Source organism: Melanotaenia boesemani, chromosome 8 (assembly GCF_017639745.1).
Source record: "Melanotaenia boesemani isolate fMelBoe1 chromosome 8, fMelBoe1.pri, whole genome shotgun sequence".
Taxonomy (NCBI): Eukaryota; Metazoa; Chordata; class Actinopteri; order Atheriniformes; family Melanotaeniidae; genus Melanotaenia; species Melanotaenia boesemani.
The window spans coordinates 18,738,012-18,758,984 of record NC_055689.1 but is presented as its reverse complement, the minus strand read 5'-3'; the positions used below and the strand labels follow the sequence as shown (position 1 = coordinate 18,758,984).

The following is a 20,973-nucleotide window of genomic DNA, read 5'->3' as shown; positions in this document are numbered from 1 at the left end:
ATCTTTATTTCTAAAATGCCACAAGTGTGGAATACTGGTTGCTGCTTAATGGAAAAGAGTTCCCCATATATGAAAGTGCCTCCATCTTTTGCCAGATAATACATCTGCCATCTTTCATTATCGGCTTGAGGTATTATTCAGCTAGAAACAGAAAACTCCAGACATAGGGGGAATAATTCTCTGATCACTGACTGAGTCTTTATTAATGTGGCCCAACAAGCTTTATAAACTCCATTTGGGGTCACCACTTTTAGACTCTTTGTTTTGAATCACAAGCATCCACCATATAGAGTGAAATTATGAAATACATTAACAGATATTTCTGTGCATTCATAATTATCACCTCTTATCTGTATTCCCATCAGCCCTTCTTTTCCTAGACCAATGTAAGCTGGCATGATCGCAGACACAGCCTCAGTTAGTAGTCAATCAGTTTGGCACACATGCCATGACATTTCAATCTATCAACAAAATCAATAGCAGTATTCCACCTAATATAACTGCACAGAGTGCGAGCGCTCCACTGTAAAACTGCTTTTGCTGTCGCGCTTGAGAGTAAACCCAGCTTTGCCATTCTGCTGATAAATGCAGTTCTGTCACCCCCAGGGAAATGTGCCTGCATCCCTCTGGTCAGAAGTGTGCTGCTGTCCCTCCACCATGCCGTGGGCAAAGAGGGAGCAATGGGGAAGCAGAGGCTTGTTTCCTGCAGCTGTGCCCTTATTCCCAGCACCTGACCAGGGGCCCAGATGTGCACAGGCAACAGCAACAATTTGAGCAATGTAAGTCCCCAGTGGGACCCAGGCACCTGCAAATGAAACTTCACAATATGACATCATGAGTGTAACAATTCTACATCTGGAAAGATCTCATTTAATCTTATCATTTCTATAAAGAAGAGCAAAACCAAAATGATGTTGCACTCCGAGCTTTTCATGTGCACATCAAAGAAAAGCAACTCAGCATTTGGCTCTGACCCAGCAGTGCTGTCATTTAGAGCAAAGCACAGAAATGAATTTTATTTATTTCATTTCATACTGTGCATAAAGATCATCAGCTACTGTCAGAAATGTGTTTCTCTTTTAAAATGTATCACTTCTAACCCCCTTAAAGCAAGACAATAATGTACTATTTTAAAAATAAATGATCTTTCTTCCAAGTCAAGCAGACATTTAAATTAAAATGAATAGAAAACATTGCAAAATGTCTAACTTATATTATTGGCTGGACCGTAGGCTGTATTACTGCTACTGTTGGAGTGACAATAAATACTACAAAATGACAGCATGTCAGTGAATGTAGGATGGAGAATTGTCCAATTTCCTTGATCTCTTATTATTAAATTACAATAAATTACAACTTGAATAATCCAGATGGTAAAGTAAAACAAGTATTTGACAACATATTCATACTACAGTGTAAAATCATATTAGCTGATAAAACCACAGAACATCTCAAAGGCTTATTTTTACTCTGAAGCAACCAATCACAGAAAACGGAGAAGGCCGATGGTGACATCTAGTGGCACAAGAAGATACATACGCCTGCTCATCACATTCAAATGGTTTTTCAGCATAATCAGCAAATTACTTGAAACAGATTATTTTTTTTTCATTTTCTTTTCCAGATTAAAGTAGATAAATATGTACAAATGGGCAATGATTTGGAACTAAATGTACTGTTTCTGATGAGATAGATAGATAGATAGATAGATAGATAGATAGATAGATAGATAGATAGATAGATAGATAGATAGATAGATAGATAGATAGATAGATAGATAGATAGATAGATAGATAGATAGATAGATAGATAGATAGATAGATAGATAGATAGATAGATAGATAGATAGATAGATACTTCATACTCTCTTTCATACATGTGGGGTGTATAAGATGACAGCTTTTTTCCCTACCTTTGATTTCAGTCAGAACACCACTCTTATTTACCCTTCTCAATAGAATTTTATCAACAAAAGATGGAAAAACATAAAGGTTTCCTTTGGTGTCCGTGTAAAGACCTGCTGCTCTAATCAGAGTAATTGCAATCAGACTGATTAAATATTTCTCCATGTAAACATTGTTACTTTTTCTAAAAACTTACTAACAGTAAAACTAACAGTTGTGACGTCACTGCAACTGTGCTCTGGTCCCACTGAAGTTAGACAGCCTTTGTTCATTCTTAACAAAGATAGATGCCTTTAGCTTATTCTACTGATACATACAGTAATACATACAATAAATACATCGATCAGATTATTGTATTGTCTGCATGGTATTTTAAAAGTTATTTTCTTATCCCATTGTTTCCTTTGTTTCTTTGTTGTTGTTTTTGTGACACACAACGGCTAAGCTTGTCTATTTTTCATTTAAATGATCATAAAACATATGTGTGTATTTTCATGGGTTAAAATCTAACACTGAATAAATCAAACTGACATGATACTTTAAAATACCAACATTATACATCCAAGCATTAAAAAGCACAATTGAGAATAATAACTGATCCACATGATTAATGGCTCATGGAATTCTTTCATCTGTTCTTGGATCAGAGTTTGAGTACATACTTCCATCAAGAGTTTTGGTACATTGTTCATTCCCATACATTCATCTATCCATGAGTATGTGCTTGTCACTGGCCAGCACGCAGGACAGATGAAGGGGATGTTGTGTGCCTCTGTGGGCAGAGAATCTTGCTAAAGGCCCTGCGGAAGCTACTGTGGCACAGAGGGTACAGGAATGGGTTAATGGCAGAGTTGAGCCACAGGAGCCAGAATGTGACCTCATACCAGTGATGCTGGATGCATCGCCCTCTGCAGGCAGCTCGGATGATCATCAGTAGGGTGTATGGTGCCCAGCAGATGGCAAACACACATACTATGATAGCAAGGGACTTAGCAATTTTCTTATCCCTGGACAGACGGCTGGGCTGGATGGCCCTGCTGGTTGAGGGATCTAGTTTGCCCAAACAAGGGGAGGAGGTCTGTGAGTGGAAAGAGCCTCTTGTGGGCAATTTTTTCCCAAACCCCCAGTTGTGGGACAGGGGGATACCTTCTCCCTGGGCAAAGGCAGGTTCACTTGCTTGAAGCTGGAGCTGGGCCTCCCTGTGGTGAAGCCTCCTCCTGCGTATACTGAGGTAAATGCTGAGGTTGAAGAAAGCCACAGAGATGAAAGGAGAGAAAAACTCCAGCATAGAAGCACTCAACAGGAAGTACCAAGAGTAATAGAACTCTGCAAAGCACTCATCCTTTGGCACGCGGCTTTTGCCCACTGCTAGCTCCCAGAATATGATAGCTGGGCCATACAAGACAAAGGCCAGCACCCAGACAGCAATCATCTTGATTACAGCTTGATGAGTCATGCTCTGTCTGGCACGGTAGCTCACCTGCAGGAAAAATAAGCATGAATTAGAAGATGGATTTCAGTAATGCTCCAAGTAATGCTAGATTCATTTCATTTTACTGAAATACTTTCTGATGGGTGTTTTTCTAAAACAGCCGTGGTGTAAAAGCGATTCAGAAAGGTTAAGCTCAAAGTTAAAATCACAGATTAAAAAAAAATTATATTATTTTAAATATTTGCATTAACATACCCTGAGGGCTCTCCGAAGGGATTAATAAAGTATTTCTATTCTATTCTGTAGTTTATGTACATATAATTACCCGTTAGCAGTATTATATTTCAATATGTAAAAAAGAATAATCTTTGCCTGTAGCTTCGGTAAACCTAAGAAGAACAAGAACTCAACATATTATATCATTATTTATCTAACAACAAACAAATGGACAAACTGCAAAAGCAGTTTGTGAAAACTTACTATACACCATGATTGCACAGCATGTAACAACTTCAGTAACATCTTCTGTATTCTGCATTCAGTTTCTCTCATTTTTTGTGGTGGAATTTTATTCCATCTTTTTTTGCAATGTTGCTTCAGTTCATTCAGAATTTGCAAGTTTATGAAAAGTTCTTTTAAAGTCGTGCCACAGCATTTTAATCAGGTTGAAATCTGAACTTTGGGTCATTGCAGCATCTTGATTCTGATCTTTTTCAGTCGTTTTGTTGTAAAATTACTGCTGTGCTTGATGTCGTTGCCTTGTTGTATGACTCAGTTACAGCCCTAGTTTTCAGATGGATGGACTCATTTGATTTAGAATACTACACTGCTCATATCCAGAAGAGTTCAGTGTTGACTCAATGACTGCAAACTGTGTCCAGATCCTATGGCAGCTAAACAAACCTTAATCATTCCTCCATTACTGTGCTTCAAAGTTTATATGAGGTATTTGTGCTGATATGTTCTTTCTTTTTTTAAAGATAAGAGGCTTTCTCCTTGCAATTATTCCAAACAAGCTATGCTTGCTTGGTCTTTCTTGAATTGTAGTTATTATAAGTAGTATGTAGTGATATTTAAAACGACCTGTAGAGTCTGAGATGCAGCTCTTGGGTTTTGTGCCATTTCTTTAACCATTTTGCAGCCTGACCTTGAGAAGAAGTTGATTGGATCTCCACCACTGGGATAATTGTCAATTATCTTAAAGAATGTGCATGTCTTAATACTTTTTCTAGCTGTAGAACAATGGACTCCGAGTTGTAGGAAAGAACCCTATAAACCATAATAGACTGATTTGCTCTAACAATCACCTCTCTAGAATTATAGCTGAAGTCTTTCCCTCTTGACATTGTATTGCTCCTGAGCTGCAGACTACCCAGAGTCTCTGCCTTTACAGAGTTGCTGATCATCAGTTAGTCAAGTGTATTTAATTAGCTGTACCTGGCTGCTAAAGACCCTCGTACTGTACCCTCGTAGTTGTATAGGTGAACTTCACACACCGCTTTCTTTATTAAATAATTAATGTGTTCTTGTTCACCTGAGGTTGTATTAACCTAAAACCCCAGAAGAATTAGATCATTTTTTATGATGCAGCTGGTATGAGTTTCCACATGCCTATGATATGTAGAAACTCATAATTCACAGAAGATTTACTTTATTTTATCTATGTGTGTGTTATATATTTCTGGTTAAGATGGAGTTAATTGAATTGTTTTCCATGATGAAAGATGAGAAGAGTTGAAAAATAATAACTGTAAGTAGGTAGAATTACTCAAAAAAAGAATAATTGCCTGAAAATGCAGTTAAAATAGGTCATTTCGCTTAACAACTGTTTCAAGCAACAAATACTATTTGTGAAGTAATCTACTTCAGTCAACTAGATGGTCAAGCTCTAAGACACTGTGTGAAATAATACAGTTAAATTGAGAAATCTTTTAAATGATCAGGCCCTGAGACTCCCTATAAGAATGGGAATTAGTACCACATGTTTCCCAATTATAGCATCAGGTCTTAATTTGTTAACATCTGGGTTTTAATGATTTCACAACTGAACTGCATATGAAACAAATCTATACATATTGTACTCATCTATTACATGTACGAGTATTGACAGAAAAAATATTGAACATAGCGCACAAACACAACGCATGTTCAACAATCTAAAACCAAGCAATGCATAAGTGTGTGAATGAGTGTTAAGTCAATGAGGTACCTTTCATGGCCACTTGTCTGAATTAGTGTCACATCCTGTGTGCCTGTCCACATCCTGTTCAGTGGACAGAATACTTTAAAACATCTCTAGCTACTCTGAATATATGTCACAGTGGTTCTTGCTAATGAAATGTTTAGACTAAATTAAATTTGGTTCCACTTATGTTTGTATAAATTGGCTGGCACCTAATAATTGTGAACCCTGCTGCACGTCAATCATTTGTTGCAATCAGTAATTTTATGTTACCTTTGCTTGTAATTAGAGTCTTCCTGAGAGCTTATTATGTGACTCTTAGCTTATTCTTATAAGCCAAATACTAAAATATGTTGCATTCTCTCGAATGCTGTGCAGTTTTGGTAATGTGCTGTCATGCCAGCTGTGTGTAATCTGACTCCACCTTTTCTTTTCAAAGACAAACTGTGTCTCTGACTGTTGACAACCCTTTGTCTTCCAATGTTCAGAGAGAAATGCTTTTAGGAAAATGTTGCTTGGCTGCTGGCGCCCCGAGTCTGCAGTGATTGATCTCTTCAGGTTGGAAGGACTGTGGCACTGAGGAGGACCTCTATGATCAAAGCTGTCTAATTAAAGAAGAGGTTCGCTCTCTCTCTGGTGTTATTTGTATTCATTGCTCTGATGTTAAGTGTTTGCCTCTAAAAGGAAACAGAGCACCCTCTGTGTCTCCTGAGCCAAGCACCATCCTACATTTGAGTTAACACAAATGTGCATAGGAAACAGCTGAGTGATGCACGGACAGGTCCCCAAAAAAGCTAAATGAGGTGAAAAGCTGTAGAAGTTTGGAAATATATGAAAGAGGAAAAGAGTGCTGAGCAATTGTATTTCAGAGAAATCAAGTAATGGAATGTGGATTCATGGGCAGTGGTTTTCTCATCTGAATCTGTAGAAGGATGAATTAAGAGTAATTCTGAAATTTAATTTAGCAGTCAAATATAACGGCTTATAGTCAGTGATTCATTGTTTTCTACTTTGCTGATTGCTAATCTCCCAAAGCTGTAATGTGGCTTTTTTATTTTCATCATGAGGGGAAAACTATAATTAGAGGTGGCACTGGGCCTGAATGGGTCAGGAAAGATTAACCTCCACAGATGGGCACATTTGGGAGAATGAGATGGCCCTGCCCCAACGAATGGCCTAAGAGACTCATCAGAAATAAAGCCACAAGCCACAAGGAGTGAGCATCTGTATATTTACAAGCTAAGGGGATTCAAAAACTTAGCAACACACTTTGAAAGCACCAAATGCAGAGTTTGTGTTAACACTACCCTAGCCTTTAACTTTATTTGATCGGTCAGATTCTTCCATAACTCATTGGCAGTTTAGTGGACCCTGTGAAGATAAAACTTATTTCACAGACTATGAGCATTAAGGGACAGTATGTTCCACTCACTGCTCTGGTGACTGAGAGGAAACGGTCATAGCTGATAAGCACAATGTTGAAGACAGATGCAGAGCAAAGCAGGTAGTCGGAGACCAGCCACAGCTTGCACAGTCCTCGGCCCAGCGTCCACCTGCCAGTGAGGATGTAGGGGATGTAGACCGGGATGCAAAATGCCCCTACACAGATAATTAATGTCACAATAGAATCAGAGGGAAAGGCCAGTAAAACCAATACAAATTCAATACAGATTAACTGATTCTTGTGAACACAAACATAATTAGTGACAACAGAAGTAACTGCATTAATATTGAGGATATTTGTAACAGAGCAGTTCAATTAATGCACATCACTTTGAAAAATTAATTAAAAATGATCAGTCTAAAAACAAAATGTGATGATTGCCTTTCAAAAATAAAGCCTTGTCATAGCTCAAAGGAAAATAGATTTTAAAGCTGTATCTCCCTGTTTTGCTGCCACTTAATCTTTAAATTCTGTTACTGCTGTGCTTGTCTGCCTCATGGGGAAACAAATAGGTATTTGTCTAAAATATTTTGTATTTTCAAACCTAATAAAAGGTTATCAGAACTTAACAAGTGTGGATACACAAACATGCTGATGTGAAACCGTTTTAATGGCAGAAATAAAAACCAACGTTGCCAGTATAAAACTAAATCTAGTGCTCTCTTATTCTAGAAACTGTTACAAAATTAAAAGAAAAAACTCAAGATTGAACTCACCTACAAGAAAATCTGAAATTGCCAAATTTAAGAAGTAGTAATTGCATTGTCTTCTCAAACTCTTGTCCACTTTGAATGCCAAAATGACCAGTGCGTTGCCCAAAACTATCACAACCACCAAAGTCACCATCATCATCATCAAAATGACAAATATGGGTCCTGAGAACGCGAAGCTGCTATTGACTGTAGCTGAAGCATCGTCAAAATAGTGCCCGGTGGAATTAGTGTTTTCCTCCGACATGGTCGTGAAGTAAGCCGAGCGCTGGGGTCTTTAAATCCTCAGCGGATAGGTGCTAAAAAATAATAAGCCAGCAACAGGTGACAGACAAAAAGGAAACTGCACTCAGCACCCTCATATGTGCGGCGAGAGTTTCACGATTAATCTGAGCACAGTGCTCCAATGTTTCCACGAGAGAGCGCACGATGCTTGTTGTGCCGAAAGAAGCCCCCCCACCCCGATTATTCAACAGACTTGTGATCTTCACTATCAATGTTGCTTGTTGTCCACTCTGCTGCTTTGCACGAGACTGACAGATCATCACCGATGACAAGTTATGTTACTGTTAACTAAAGTTACTAGACTTAAAAGTCAACTTCGTATAATAAAGTAACATGAAGATGCAAAAAAGGCTTGTAACATTTCAGACTTATCTTTTGTTTGATGGATTTTGGAGCGCGGCAAACCTGATGTCAATTCAATCTGACATTGGAGCGCGTAAAAGCGGACAACTCCAAAGAGCCCACTTCTCTGTCTTATTTAAACATCACCTTCATAACGTGAGCTGACCCGCTTTGTTGAACCATTTCCATTCATATTTCCCCTGCTGAAATCATCTCATTTGATTCACAGACATACAATAATTTACTGCATCATCAGCCACTTTAAAACCGAACCAATTTTTGTAGCTTTTTTAAATGATCTTTGTGTGGTGGCGCGCGACTGAGCACAAGTGGATGCTGAACACCAGGGCTGAGGTCCTTCTTTTTAACAATACACTACTTACAGCCCTCCAGACTGGGAGAAAAAGCACGCAAAGAAAATCTGATATGGCTACTTTAAAGTAGAAAAACATTTAACTTAAAAAATAACTCGAAAGAGTAAAATGTTACGTCGTTATTTTAGCATTATTGCAAAATCAGCCATTGTATATCAGCCCGCAACTAATAATTGTTTTCATTGATTTGATCTTTTTTTTTCAATCGATTGATGAGATTGTTTCAGAGGATGATGTCAGAGCTTCAAGAATACATGATCAGCCTACATTTCTAAAAAGTCCAAATCGTTGTACTGAATAAAAAGGTTTAATGACATATTAGTATTTCTGTTGCATGACCTGATGTATTAAAGATTGTTTATTTAAAGTTTTTTTAAAAAAAAAAAACTTGAATTCCTGTCAACCTGTCCAGCATTTGAATCTCTGACAACAGCTTACACAGCTGTTTAATAGTTCGTTTTTAGGAGAAATTTATACAGCCATCACATAGATGCTGAAGGTAAAGGAATAACATTTGCCTATGAAATGTGGTCAAGTTCAATAATAGGTTTTTAATAATACTCAAGCAAAGCCCAAGTATGCCAATTTGTAATTCTTAAGAAAATGTGTTTTAGTTGCATATAAATATCACAACTGCAGAGCCGGTGACAGCCATGATGGTGCCCTCCTATTACCATTGTTCCTTGTAACAGATGAACCATGATTTATTTGGCTTATAGGTTTTTGTTTTGTTTTTTTTTAGGTCAAAACCTTTGCATAACTTTGCATCCAAGATCCATGTGTTTTTGTGAACATATTTCACATTGATAGTAACGTGTACATCAGTAGGCTTTACATTTTTCAGAGACAGTCCTGTGTCCACCAGCTGTGATCAAAGAAAAATGGCTGAAAGAGTCTTTGAATTTTTGTTAGTTTCTGACAAAGGAGTCATCCCCGTCTTGTAAAGCTGATGCGGTGCAGGGACCAGTATAATGAAAATAATACCTTTTTAGTTATTCTGTTTACCAGTTTTATTTGTTTGTTTTGTGTTTTTTATGAATGGTTCATCTTGATCGATGTATGCCATGACAAGTCAAACACAATATTAGTTACATCTCTCTTTCTAACAGAACATTTATGAGAGATAAACAACTCATCAATGGGTTTTAACTGTTTATATCCATCTAATTATTCGTATTTGTCCAAACTGCAAGTTGAGAATTAAGGGAGTTTATGGCTTATAACAACAAAATGCAGATGAAAGATTAAATATAAATTTAAAAAAAATCTCTCTCAAATATGTGAAAAAGGTGTGGTGATGCCATGGAAACTGGAGTTGTGCTGTCATGGAAACAAATGCCTTATCAGATTTGCTCAAGTGCTGCAATACTGCGTACATTTTTGTCTTGCTTTTTTGTGAGTTGCAAACTGTAAAAGCACCACCTTAAAAAAAGACATTGTATCCCCAATAATTAGACAAATCTCATGAATTATGTAAAAATCTAATAAATGTGCCTCAGACCAACATTAATTAACATTAATGTTACATGTTTCCTCAGTAGACAATGCATTTAGCTATCTGGTGAGATAATAGAACAATAATATTTTAGGAGCAGCACCTCTACTGTGTTTATCAGTTATAACTTAATTTCCTGAGAACCAGCATCCTAGTATGAGGATGCACAGTCTCATAAAACAGAACCATGGTTTTATGCTTAGTATTGAGAGGATAATTATACCTTCTCTATGTAAAATATGGTAAACTAATGCATATTAAACAGAATTAAGACATGCATGTCAGGAAAGCATTCAGTTCAGCAGGTGCAGTCTCTGGATCTGCAGACTCATTTAAATATCGAGTGTACTCAAACAAAGCATTGTCGCAGAGGATCTAGTGTTACCTATTATCCTGAGGCTTGTTGTGGCTCTCAACCACACTGCTCCTCAAGTGTTTGTTTTTGAATACTGGGTTGGAGTACAGATGCTATACTGTAAGTGTACCTGCCAGTTTACAGTAATCACAATTAAAACTCACTGATAACCTGTACAATCCTCATCCTAAGTCAACTTTTAGCCAGGGTCAAGGGGTAGTTTGTGTCTGTGACAGTGAATCAACCAGACACTACGGATATAAACAGATATCTTGAGAACTGTTAAAACTGAGTTGTTCCCACATGAGGACTCAAATCCAAAAAGAATAGCATGAGTGGAATTTTATTTAATAAGCACATGTAGTTGTGACATTGAGCTTTTTGCATTCATTTCAAACTTTCCAGATTCCCCCCTTTGCCATTTTTTTTTCTTTGTGACATGCGATTTTCATCTAAACAAGTGGAATTCTAACATTTTACTCATTATAAACAGATTTCTTCAGTCAGTGCAATAATAGCCCTGATCTCATTGTACAGATTTGTTGTGTCTTGGTTTTGTTCCATTTTGAGTAATGCAGGAGTTCCTGACAAAAGTACACCTCAAAACTCACAAAAACAAAAATAAAATAGCTGTGGCTGACATTTGGAAATTTTTGGTCAGCGTGTCTTTCAGACTGAAGGATGATTACAGAGAAGTCGTATTCTTTTAAAAATAAAGTTGGTAGATGCTTTTTTATGGCTGGAACAACATTCTTAAAACAAGCACAAATAAACAAAGCTTGAAGTTTGTTCATGATGATTGAATAAACAGCTATAACATACATGCATTGTTCTTTGAAAAATGTGCATTGTCACTGTGGGGTCATCAACTTGTTTGTGGACTCCTGTTTTGAAGCCTTGTGTTCAGCATTTTTGACTACATTCAGTTTTTTTTAAAACAGCTGGTATAAATTAGCAGGAGGTCTGACTGAGAACTGTAAACACTCTGCATACCCGATGTCAATGGTAATGCCAACCAATCACTACTGAGTACCCCAGGTTGGGGTCAGGGGGGGCATGAGCCCAGCTGCTATCAGGCGTGAGGCGGGGAGCACCCTGGGTAGGTCACCAGTCCATCAGAAAGTCATCACAGAAACAAATACAAACCACCATAGATGCTTATTCTCATTACAAGGGTTGATTTAGAAACACTAATCAAACCAACATGCACACTTTTGGAATGTGAGGGCAGACCACATAAACTCCACATAAATAACCAAGCCCTAAACCAGGAGGCACTGTGAGGAAACATCGCTAACAATCATTTAAATTATTTCACCATGCAGCCCTGTGCAATATATATATATATATATATATATATATATATACTGAGAGATGTCCAAGTGTTTATGGAAAAAATAATGTTCCAACTGTTGAGGATTGCTGGAAAAGGCTGCATCAATATGCTGGGTCTGGGCTAATTGCCATTTGAACATAACAGAAATATCCCCTGCTAGTCCAAGTCTTCACATCACACCAGAGCTGTCACAGTTTACATAATAAATGCTGATCATTAATGAGAGAGCTGAACTCATAGTTGGACAGCTCCACAGCCTCACAGTCTGTTTGGCAGAGCTGCTTCCAAGAGGAAGGGTGCTGGCATTTACCTTATGTGAGAGATACACAGAAGCTCATTGAAATGCTGTGGGTGTGCCTCATCGTAACAACATTTTTTCACTTGTTAAATTTTTCATTTCATTTTCAAAAGCTCCAAGCTGGTTAATCCAGGTATTTACCCCACCCTCATCACCAAAAAAACAACAAAAAAAAATTGAGAAAGTCATAACCATAAACATTACTCTGAATTTATTATTAATATATGGAACAAGTGGACAAGTTGGACTTTAAATGATTGGTCGGTTTTGTGAAAAATAAATAAACTGATTGTAGCCAACAAATGTAGAACAGTTTGGATCATTTAGATTAAATATTCACACTTGTCTGTTTTAATTTCAACCAAAATATTTCCACCAGCATTTGAAACAGTTTACCTTGTTGCAAAATAAATACGCTGCTTTAAAATGAGCGTTTAAGTTTTCTTTATAAAGATTAAGAGATAGTTATCCCTAAATGCTAACTAAATTATTCTGTGTTTTATCACTGGCATAATGATTACATTATTTAAATTATATGAATTTAAATGCTTTACAGCATAGACAACTGTCTGTTTTTCTAACAATATCTCAGAGAAAATGAAAGCAAAATCTGATTGCCTATTCAAATAAAATGCATTAAAAAGAGACATCACATTTGAGAGCATTTGAGGGACAATGCCTGTGCCTGGTAATGAGTTATACCTGAAGTAAAAATTGCCTTATTTAGCATAACAAACTTGGCATATCTGCCACTGTTTCTTGTTTTCTTCTCTTCCCTGAAACACACCCGCTGAGACAATCTTTGTGATGGTCACCATCATGGTGATGAACCCAGCTCACCTAAACATAGACTTATAGGGCTAGCTTTTTATAAGTTTTCCATCCATCCATCTGTTTTCTGTACTTGTTTATTCCAATGCAGAGTTGTGGAGGGCTGGAGCCCATACCAGCAGCTCCTCAAGTACATTTCACAAGCTATGTTTTTTGCTTAAGCTACAAATATCTACACACTTTGGTGGCAAATTTAACATGATCTGCAAAACAATTGCAACACACTTCTTTTGTTGCTACAACGCTTACTTTGACAAATCAGATAAAATATTTTAAACAGGATTAGAAATCTGTTATTTGCCTGTGAGAGCATTGACAACATTTGCAGAGAAACATGTTCACAATGTTACCGAAGGGACACATCAACATTACTTAACTGTAACCTTATGCATATCATGTGCATTTATTATTATTTTTTTATATAATTTCAAATCTGTAATTTCAACAGGTTAACCCAACCATGTGCTTTTAACTTTAAATCTTTACCATTCACAATTCCAAAGTAAAACAATCTGGCAGAGCTGTTAGTTTGAGGAAAGTGGAAAGCCTGTGTAAAACATTGTGAAGGGCAAGTCTTATACTCAGCTTATCCTCAGATCATCAGGGTGTAATTTGTATAAAATGTCATTTATCAAGATGCTGCAGGTTAATGATATCACCATGCAACAGCACATGGCAGTGCAACTTCATGTTGCAAAAAAGTAGATAGGTAGATAGTGAAAGAGTACATCAGAAAATCTGTATATACAAAGAAAAATGAGTTTCTATGTAGGTTTTATTTTCCTGCTTCTGCCTTCTTGGGTGTGTCTTCCAGTTGCTGCATTGAGTGCTTATGCAGCTCACCTGGGACAACTGATTACTGCCTCCATTTAAGTCTGGATCTTCTTTTCAGCCGTTACAAGTTTGTCTCGTTCCAGTGTTTCTCTGTCAGGATTCATCAGTTTGGATTATCTTTTCGGTTCAAACTGTGGAAACCCATCTGTCATTAATCGGTATTCATCTAATTCTCTAGTCACTCTACACCGCCACCATTACTACCTGGAAGAATCACTTTCACACCCTTTAGGAAAATCTTTATGGTCAATAAATCATTTTGTACTTGGATTACATTTATCCAGCATTCACCTGTGGATTCACCAGCTTGTTCTTCTCCAGCCGTTATCCATCTGATTTGTCCCTCCTCCTTCCTGTCCAAACAATCAACCACCTCAGCGACAACCACCATCCTATCAATAAATCCCTCTTTAATTGTAATCAGACTGCAGGTTTTGGATTCTACCCTAATGCATCACACCTGACTCAAATCACTGGGTCATTAACTGGCTTGTGCAGAGGTGCGTTGTAGTAGGAGACATCTAAAACCCGTAGGACAGTAGCTTATAAGGACCGGAGTTGGAGACCCCATTTGGAATTTAGGAAGTTTCATCATCAACACTACATAATATCTCAAGTTTTAGAGAATCTCAACAGCATTAAAATTAAAATCAGACACAATCTGAAAGTTCAACCCACTTTAGTTCAGAAATATCTCTAAAAACGTATAATTAGTAAAGCTCACAACTACATTTACAAATTAACTTAAATCTCTACTATGCAAAGAAAAAAACACCTTTTTTTCTTTTTAAGGTCTTTTTGCAGCAACACAAACATTGTTTTACGCATGTTGCAGCAGAATGTTTCTGCAGTAAGAGAGTGCAATGCTTTTAAACTGACCTTTCTACACACCTCTAACCCACTGAAAGCAAATGGAGCATAAACCAAAAAATACAACTGCTGAGACACTGAAATCCTGCATCAAGCAGTTAAACCTTCCAAACTACAATCAGTCTGTCTCTCCAGTTCACAAAATGAAAGAAACTGAGGTGACAGCTGTTGAGAGGGGTCATGCAACATTGTAGTAAACATGTCCATCTCCGCACTGTATTAAAATGTGTTGCCAGCATCTCAAAGAATGTTTCACAAAACACATTCAAACTAACCAGCCATCTTCTATACCTTATACTTCTATAATCAAATTCAGAGTTGTGGGGATATTAAAATGATTCATTCTCAAATAATTTTATTTCAACTTTGAAAATGTATCACGTTGTCTTCTAGTCTCCTTCAGTCATCCAAGCTGCACCAAAAGATGACAGAAATTTCACTTATAATTTGCATATTACTGCAGACCGAGATTTCATTAGAATGATCAAAATCTGCCGCGTTCAGCTCTTTGACCTCATCTCATGTGGTCTTGCGTGACAGTTTATAAAGCCAAGAAGAATCAGACTGCTTGAGTTACACATTTCTTTTCCAAGTGAAAAGAGAAATAAGTGTGTACCATAGCAGGTAGCAAAAGCTCTGCTTGGCAGGTTTTAATATATAAAAAATACACAGGCACTAACCAGTTACTTAGATCATATATTTCAAATAATATTATATTATAACATCATTGGTTTAAATAAGCAAAAAGTATTATGTATTTTAAAAGTCCTGCTACTTTGCTTCTCCATGTGTAAGTGCTTTGGCTGTTGGATAAAAGATTTGTTGTGGACCAACTATTTTACTGGGCCACTTTTACTGGACCCTTGCTGACGTAACAGAACGTTTTTTTTGTTGCTGTATCATCTGCTAATGGAGTACAACAAGGCTTCAAAAACAAATTCCATTTACAACAGGTCAGAAGTAGGTGTTTACTGAATCTACAGTTTTGATTGTAGCCAGGAATAATATACATCATTCAAATCTCGTGGATCTTAGCTTTCCACAGGTACTTGAAATGGAATCTGAGTAAAACACATATTTATTTGTCATGTCCTGCCCACTGAGCATCTGGTACCAACAGGTTAACCAACCAAACCCAGCTGGTAAGCCTTATGGTATTGCCAATTCATTTGCCTGTCAAACATTGTTGTCCACTATTTAATAATACGTATTTTTCTTTATTCATTTTGATTTGCAAATTAAAATTCCCTGTAACAGCAACACAATCACATGCAATGTGTCAGGAATACTGAATTGCAGTTGGTTGTTTAACCACTCTGCTGCTTTTTTAATATATATATTGTGTTTTAGCTGATTTGCACCTCAGTGGCTGCAAGCTGAAGCATCCGCTGTCCTCATGGTGTACTGTACATCATTAAATATAGTAAATCAAAAGTGACTTGTGATATTCCTGAAAACAATTTTACTAACGGAAACATTGAAATATGCAAAGTGAGTTCAAGAACAGCTTTGGAGACCAGTTTCCTTTGGAGAAAATATTTCAAACCAAGTCTTAGCTTCAGATATACTCTGTGAAGTAAAACACATTTTTTTCTCTCCTACCTCTTCCTTGCTCACACAGTGTCTGTCGCTAAAATGTCCCTGCTGGGGATTTTATCTCCTGGTTCTTTTGAAGCAGTGGCCTCTCTTTTCCTCCATTATCTTGTAATTTGTGAGGGATTACGCTCTGGAGCACATACAGTCCACCCCGTTGCTTAAGAACTGTGACAGCTTACAATAATTGCCATGCTAATTAGCAGGAACTAGCCCAGTGCGCTTCTTTTCCTCACTAGACACGATTTGATGAATATGCTTTGATTAATGTCTTCAGTAGTGTTTCCATTACATCCAAATTATTCTAATTTACTTTTACACTTTCACCAATATTAAGTCTGCTGACAAATAAGATTTAAAAGCATTGTTTTTTTTTTGTCTGTCCTTTCTAAAAGATAGCAAGAGAGACAGATGGAGAAGACCAGCCTACAACAGTTATTTGAAATGTCTTTTTTGGGGTTTTCCTCTTTGTCAAGGCAGTTTGTATTTTGTATAATTGATTAAATTTCATTGTCTCGCTACTCTTTAATAAATTCAGTAGTTATGCTGATAGCTGCACCTCATTTGCAATGAGACTTGAGTTGTCTTCCTTAGAGCTCCTATGATGCTTAAATGCTCCTATTTAAAGTCTAATGCCTGACCTTTAATGGGGCTGTTTATGAATGTGATATAGTCACTGAATCTACTCCACTGATGCTCATTTTTTTCCACCTACCTCCTGCAGTCCTATTATGTATTAGCCTTTCCTGCTGACTGATGCTCCTTACAACAGCTCTGAAAAGTATACCTTGTTGGCATTGGAGCTATCTCTCACATGTACCTTCATTACTGCATGGCCGACTATCACCTTACCTCGAAAAAATGCTCATGCCTCAAGGGACCTAACTGGCAGAAATAAGCAGGGCTCTCAAAGCACCACATAAGCATTGGCCTTTAATACCTTAAAATGGTGGCAACTGGAGATTTTCCAAGATGCAAGAGCCTAGTATGAATATAATTTAAAATAACATCAGGTTGTAATTACAAAATAAAATATAGCTAGATCATTCAAATATATGTGACATGCAGGTATCCTTGATTTCTCTTTTTTCTTTCACTGAAACTTGTAGCTCCAGCAAAGTGCTTCTATTGAGAGAGAAGAAATTCAACAAAAAGGTGGGCTGTTAAACAAGTTAATAACTAAATAAAAAACTTATTATACACAGTGTACAAACAAAACAAACAGAAGTTTAGCTAATTAACACAAACAGGTAGAAAAGCCAAGTGAGTAAAAACACAACACAAAGGTGAGTCATTTGGCTCATTAATGCAAAAACAAACCAATCAAAATGATGTGAACCACTGTCTGGAAATACTGCATGCCAAATGATGGACTGGAGTATTTCATTGCTAATGTGAGCACTTAATTATGATAGAAATTTTAAAGGAGAGAGATGGAGTAAACTTGGCGTGGTTACAAGTAACACAGGTTATAAAATGATGACACAAGGAATTAGCAGAACCTTAGACCAAAGATCCTCTGCATGTAAACAAGACAACACTTTTCAAGCATAATTAAGTCTAATAAATGTTTAAGTGTTATTAATGTAAATGTTATTAAATATAAATGTGTGCTGCATGATTTAATTGATCTAGGTATGTGGGCTAATGAGTGATCATTTTTTTGTGTATAATACTTGGATCATATATAAAGACTTTACAAACATCTGTGCTGCAGATATGAGAGTTTACAAAAGATATTTGTTCCTGACATGTTACTGCACATAATATATCAGCTTGTGTCAGAAGTATGTGTTTTGTATCCATCATTTTCTTCAAAGGTCATGGGGTAAAAAATATGCAAAGTCTGTGCTTCACATGTTATAATGAGGAGACTTGGGAAGACCTCCTACAAAGGGTCTGTGAAGAAAAATCATGAGACACACATACATGAAATTAATCTTCTTTAGTGGATGATCTTGTGTTTAACAGCCTCTGGCTTGATTAAACAGTAAGCCAAATAATTTAGAGGAAAAAAAAACATCTAAATGTATCAGAGACATCAATCATGATGCCATGGGGTTATTTTCATTGTTTCATGTTTTATGTTTCCTCCTCATGCCACAGACCAGAGCAGTGTTCTGTTGTGTTTCTCTGCCCTTCCCACCACAACAGAACCTTTCTTTGTTCTGGGATCACCACCCGAAGCACAGAGTAAAAAAAATTAAAAATTAAAAAAAAAATTATTAAAGACCCTTCAGAAAGATGAGATTAAACTGCACCTTGTACTCGAGCATTACAGTTATATGGACAGTGTGGTAAATGTTCTTCATTTCTATAGTAAACTTGTGAGAGATAAGATGAAATTAAGATGTCATTGAGTTGCAGATACTGGTGTGAAAAAGCAACAACAGGATATTAAAGTGGGCTGTTGCTATGGAGCCCATTTTCAATTTACAGCAATTAAAGAGAGATAGAGAAAGAGTAATTTATTTTAATCAAAATATATTTTAATTTATTTTAATGGCAACTGACTGCTACTATTAGCACTACTATTTTTTCTTTTCAGTTTCTATCTATTCCATATACATAAATCAGTTCATTTGTATAGTCTTAGAAAAATAGTGTAATTATCTTTTTTAACTCAATGCAGACACTCTTGCACTTAAACTTGCACTTCTCTTTATAAAAAACCAAAGAAAACAAGTGGCGTACAAAATAACATTGGACAAACAAGGAGCATAAACGGGGGAGGGTAAACATATCCAGTCGTAATCTCCCGTGATCCATATATACCCTGCATGGCCAAAAACAAAGTCACCACCTGGATTTAACTAAGCCAACAGGTTTGAGCCTCTTATTGAATGATTAGCTACTTCATGGCCGACTATCTTTCAGCTGGCAAGTTAATTAACCCCAACTACTGCAATGGGCTTCACATTTCTTTAACAACCATGTGGAAAGACATCCTGTGGTTGTGGAAAAGATGTTATCCTGTTTAAGAAGGGTCAAAACATCTAATGAGATTGCCGAAACCTCTAAAATTGACCTAAAACTGCTCAACACATTCAAAACTGGAAGGATAGTGGGGAATTATCATCACTTTAGTTTGCTAGGGAGCATAAAGATTAGACTCTGGAGCAACACAAGAAAGTCATGAAGTCTGATGTGTCAAGATTTACTGTTTCCAGAGTGATTGGAGCATCAGGCGTAAGTGTTTCTTCCCTGATGACACAGGCAAGATGACTATGTCAGGATTCATTGGGTTTAAATTGTGAAAGAGTGGTTTGACACGTCATTGAATTTGGCCACCACAGAGTCCAGGCCTGAACCCCACCGAGAATCGTTCAGATATGCTGGAGACGGCTTTGCACAGTGTGTCTCCCATCATCAGTACAAGATATTGGTGGAAAAATGAATGCAACACTGGATGCAAATACATCTTGTGACGTTGCGGAAGCTTATGAAAACAATGCCACAGCAAATACGTGCCACAGGGACTAACTAACAAATGGTGACTCAACAAAATATTAGAGTGTGTGACCTTTTTTTCCGGTGGTGACTTTTATTTTGGCCAGGCAGTGTATAAAATATTTAAATACATAACCTTTTAAACAATTTACACCATCTGACAAAAAGGAGACAAATCTATTTCATCACTGAGTCCAGGATATATTGTTGCTTTCACTCGGATCATCACGTCCCATTTCTATGTAATGTAGCATCATCTATAATCTATATTTTTTAGGAAGCACAATTCTTTTATTATTTATTTCGCTCAAAGTACAAAAATCTGTATTAAGTTAAACACACCTGAAAAATCAAACATTTATAAGAGCATGAGGACCCAGCAGCACTTCCAGAACCATTGTGTAATTATATTCATTTTAAATGAGGATTTATTCAAGTCCAAATGATAACATTAATCAGCCAAGAAAATATTTAGAGTTGCAGCCTTTAATGATCTATGAAGACACTTTGACCAAATAGGCCAAAACATTGTATAATTTCATCTCTCATTCTGATCATGCATGTTTCAATCATTATGAAAACTGTTTTGAGAGTGAGCACACTTGTTGCAGGTCTCCTCGGTGTCAATAGGCGATGAAAATAAGATTTTTTTTTAAAAAAAGGGACTAAAAAAGCAACAAGACACAGTCAATTGTGATGTGACAAAGAGGTGGCAAATCTCTCAGGATGTGTGTCCTATTGCTTATCAGAAAACCAGCTTTCTGAAGAAAAGTGGTCTTTAGCTGTTAGATCATTTAGTACATTGCCTCTCAAAGTGATTATTAGAAGTCGCACTCATGATGAAAACAAGGATTTCCAAGGCACAATTTAGCATTTGATTAAAGTTTTGTGTAACAGAATGAGACTATATGTACTTCACATGTGTGTTTATGCAACAGATGAATTACAAGTGATTAAAAGAAAGCCTATTAAACATAGTAAACGCATGTTTATTATGTTTAAATTATTATTATCTTCACCAATCAAACATAATATTTTACTTTCCAACTTTACTCGTGGGATTTTACTCATATTACCATAGATACTCTTATTATATAAATCAATTTACATGACTAAGTGGTAGATCAGCATTGCTATTATTTGTTCCTTGTTTGTAGCTTTGGGTTGGGTGGAGGCCTGTACTTTTGTACCAGGAGAAGCTATGCAGAATGTTTTTTTTTTTTTTTTTTTTTTCCCCC

The 20,973-nt window shown here is 36.8% G+C and overlaps 1 protein-coding gene across 1 annotated transcript; it reads right to left on the bottom strand.

The window, feature by feature from the left end:
• Positions 1–1,965: 1,965 nt before the first annotated feature.
• LOC121644732 (histamine H3 receptor-like) lies at positions 1,966–7,838 on the bottom strand. Its single transcript, XM_041992891.1, has 3 exons — positions 7,679–7,838; positions 6,951–7,117; positions 1,966–3,384 (listed from the first exon to the last, which is right to left on the bottom strand). Exons 1-3 carry the CDS (start codon positions 7,815–7,817, stop codon positions 2,632–2,634), a joined length of 1,059 nt encoding a protein of 352 aa, XP_041848825.1. The 5' UTR covers positions 7,818–7,838; the 3' UTR covers positions 1,966–2,631.
• Between the last annotated feature and the right edge of the window lie 13,135 nt (positions 7,839–20,973).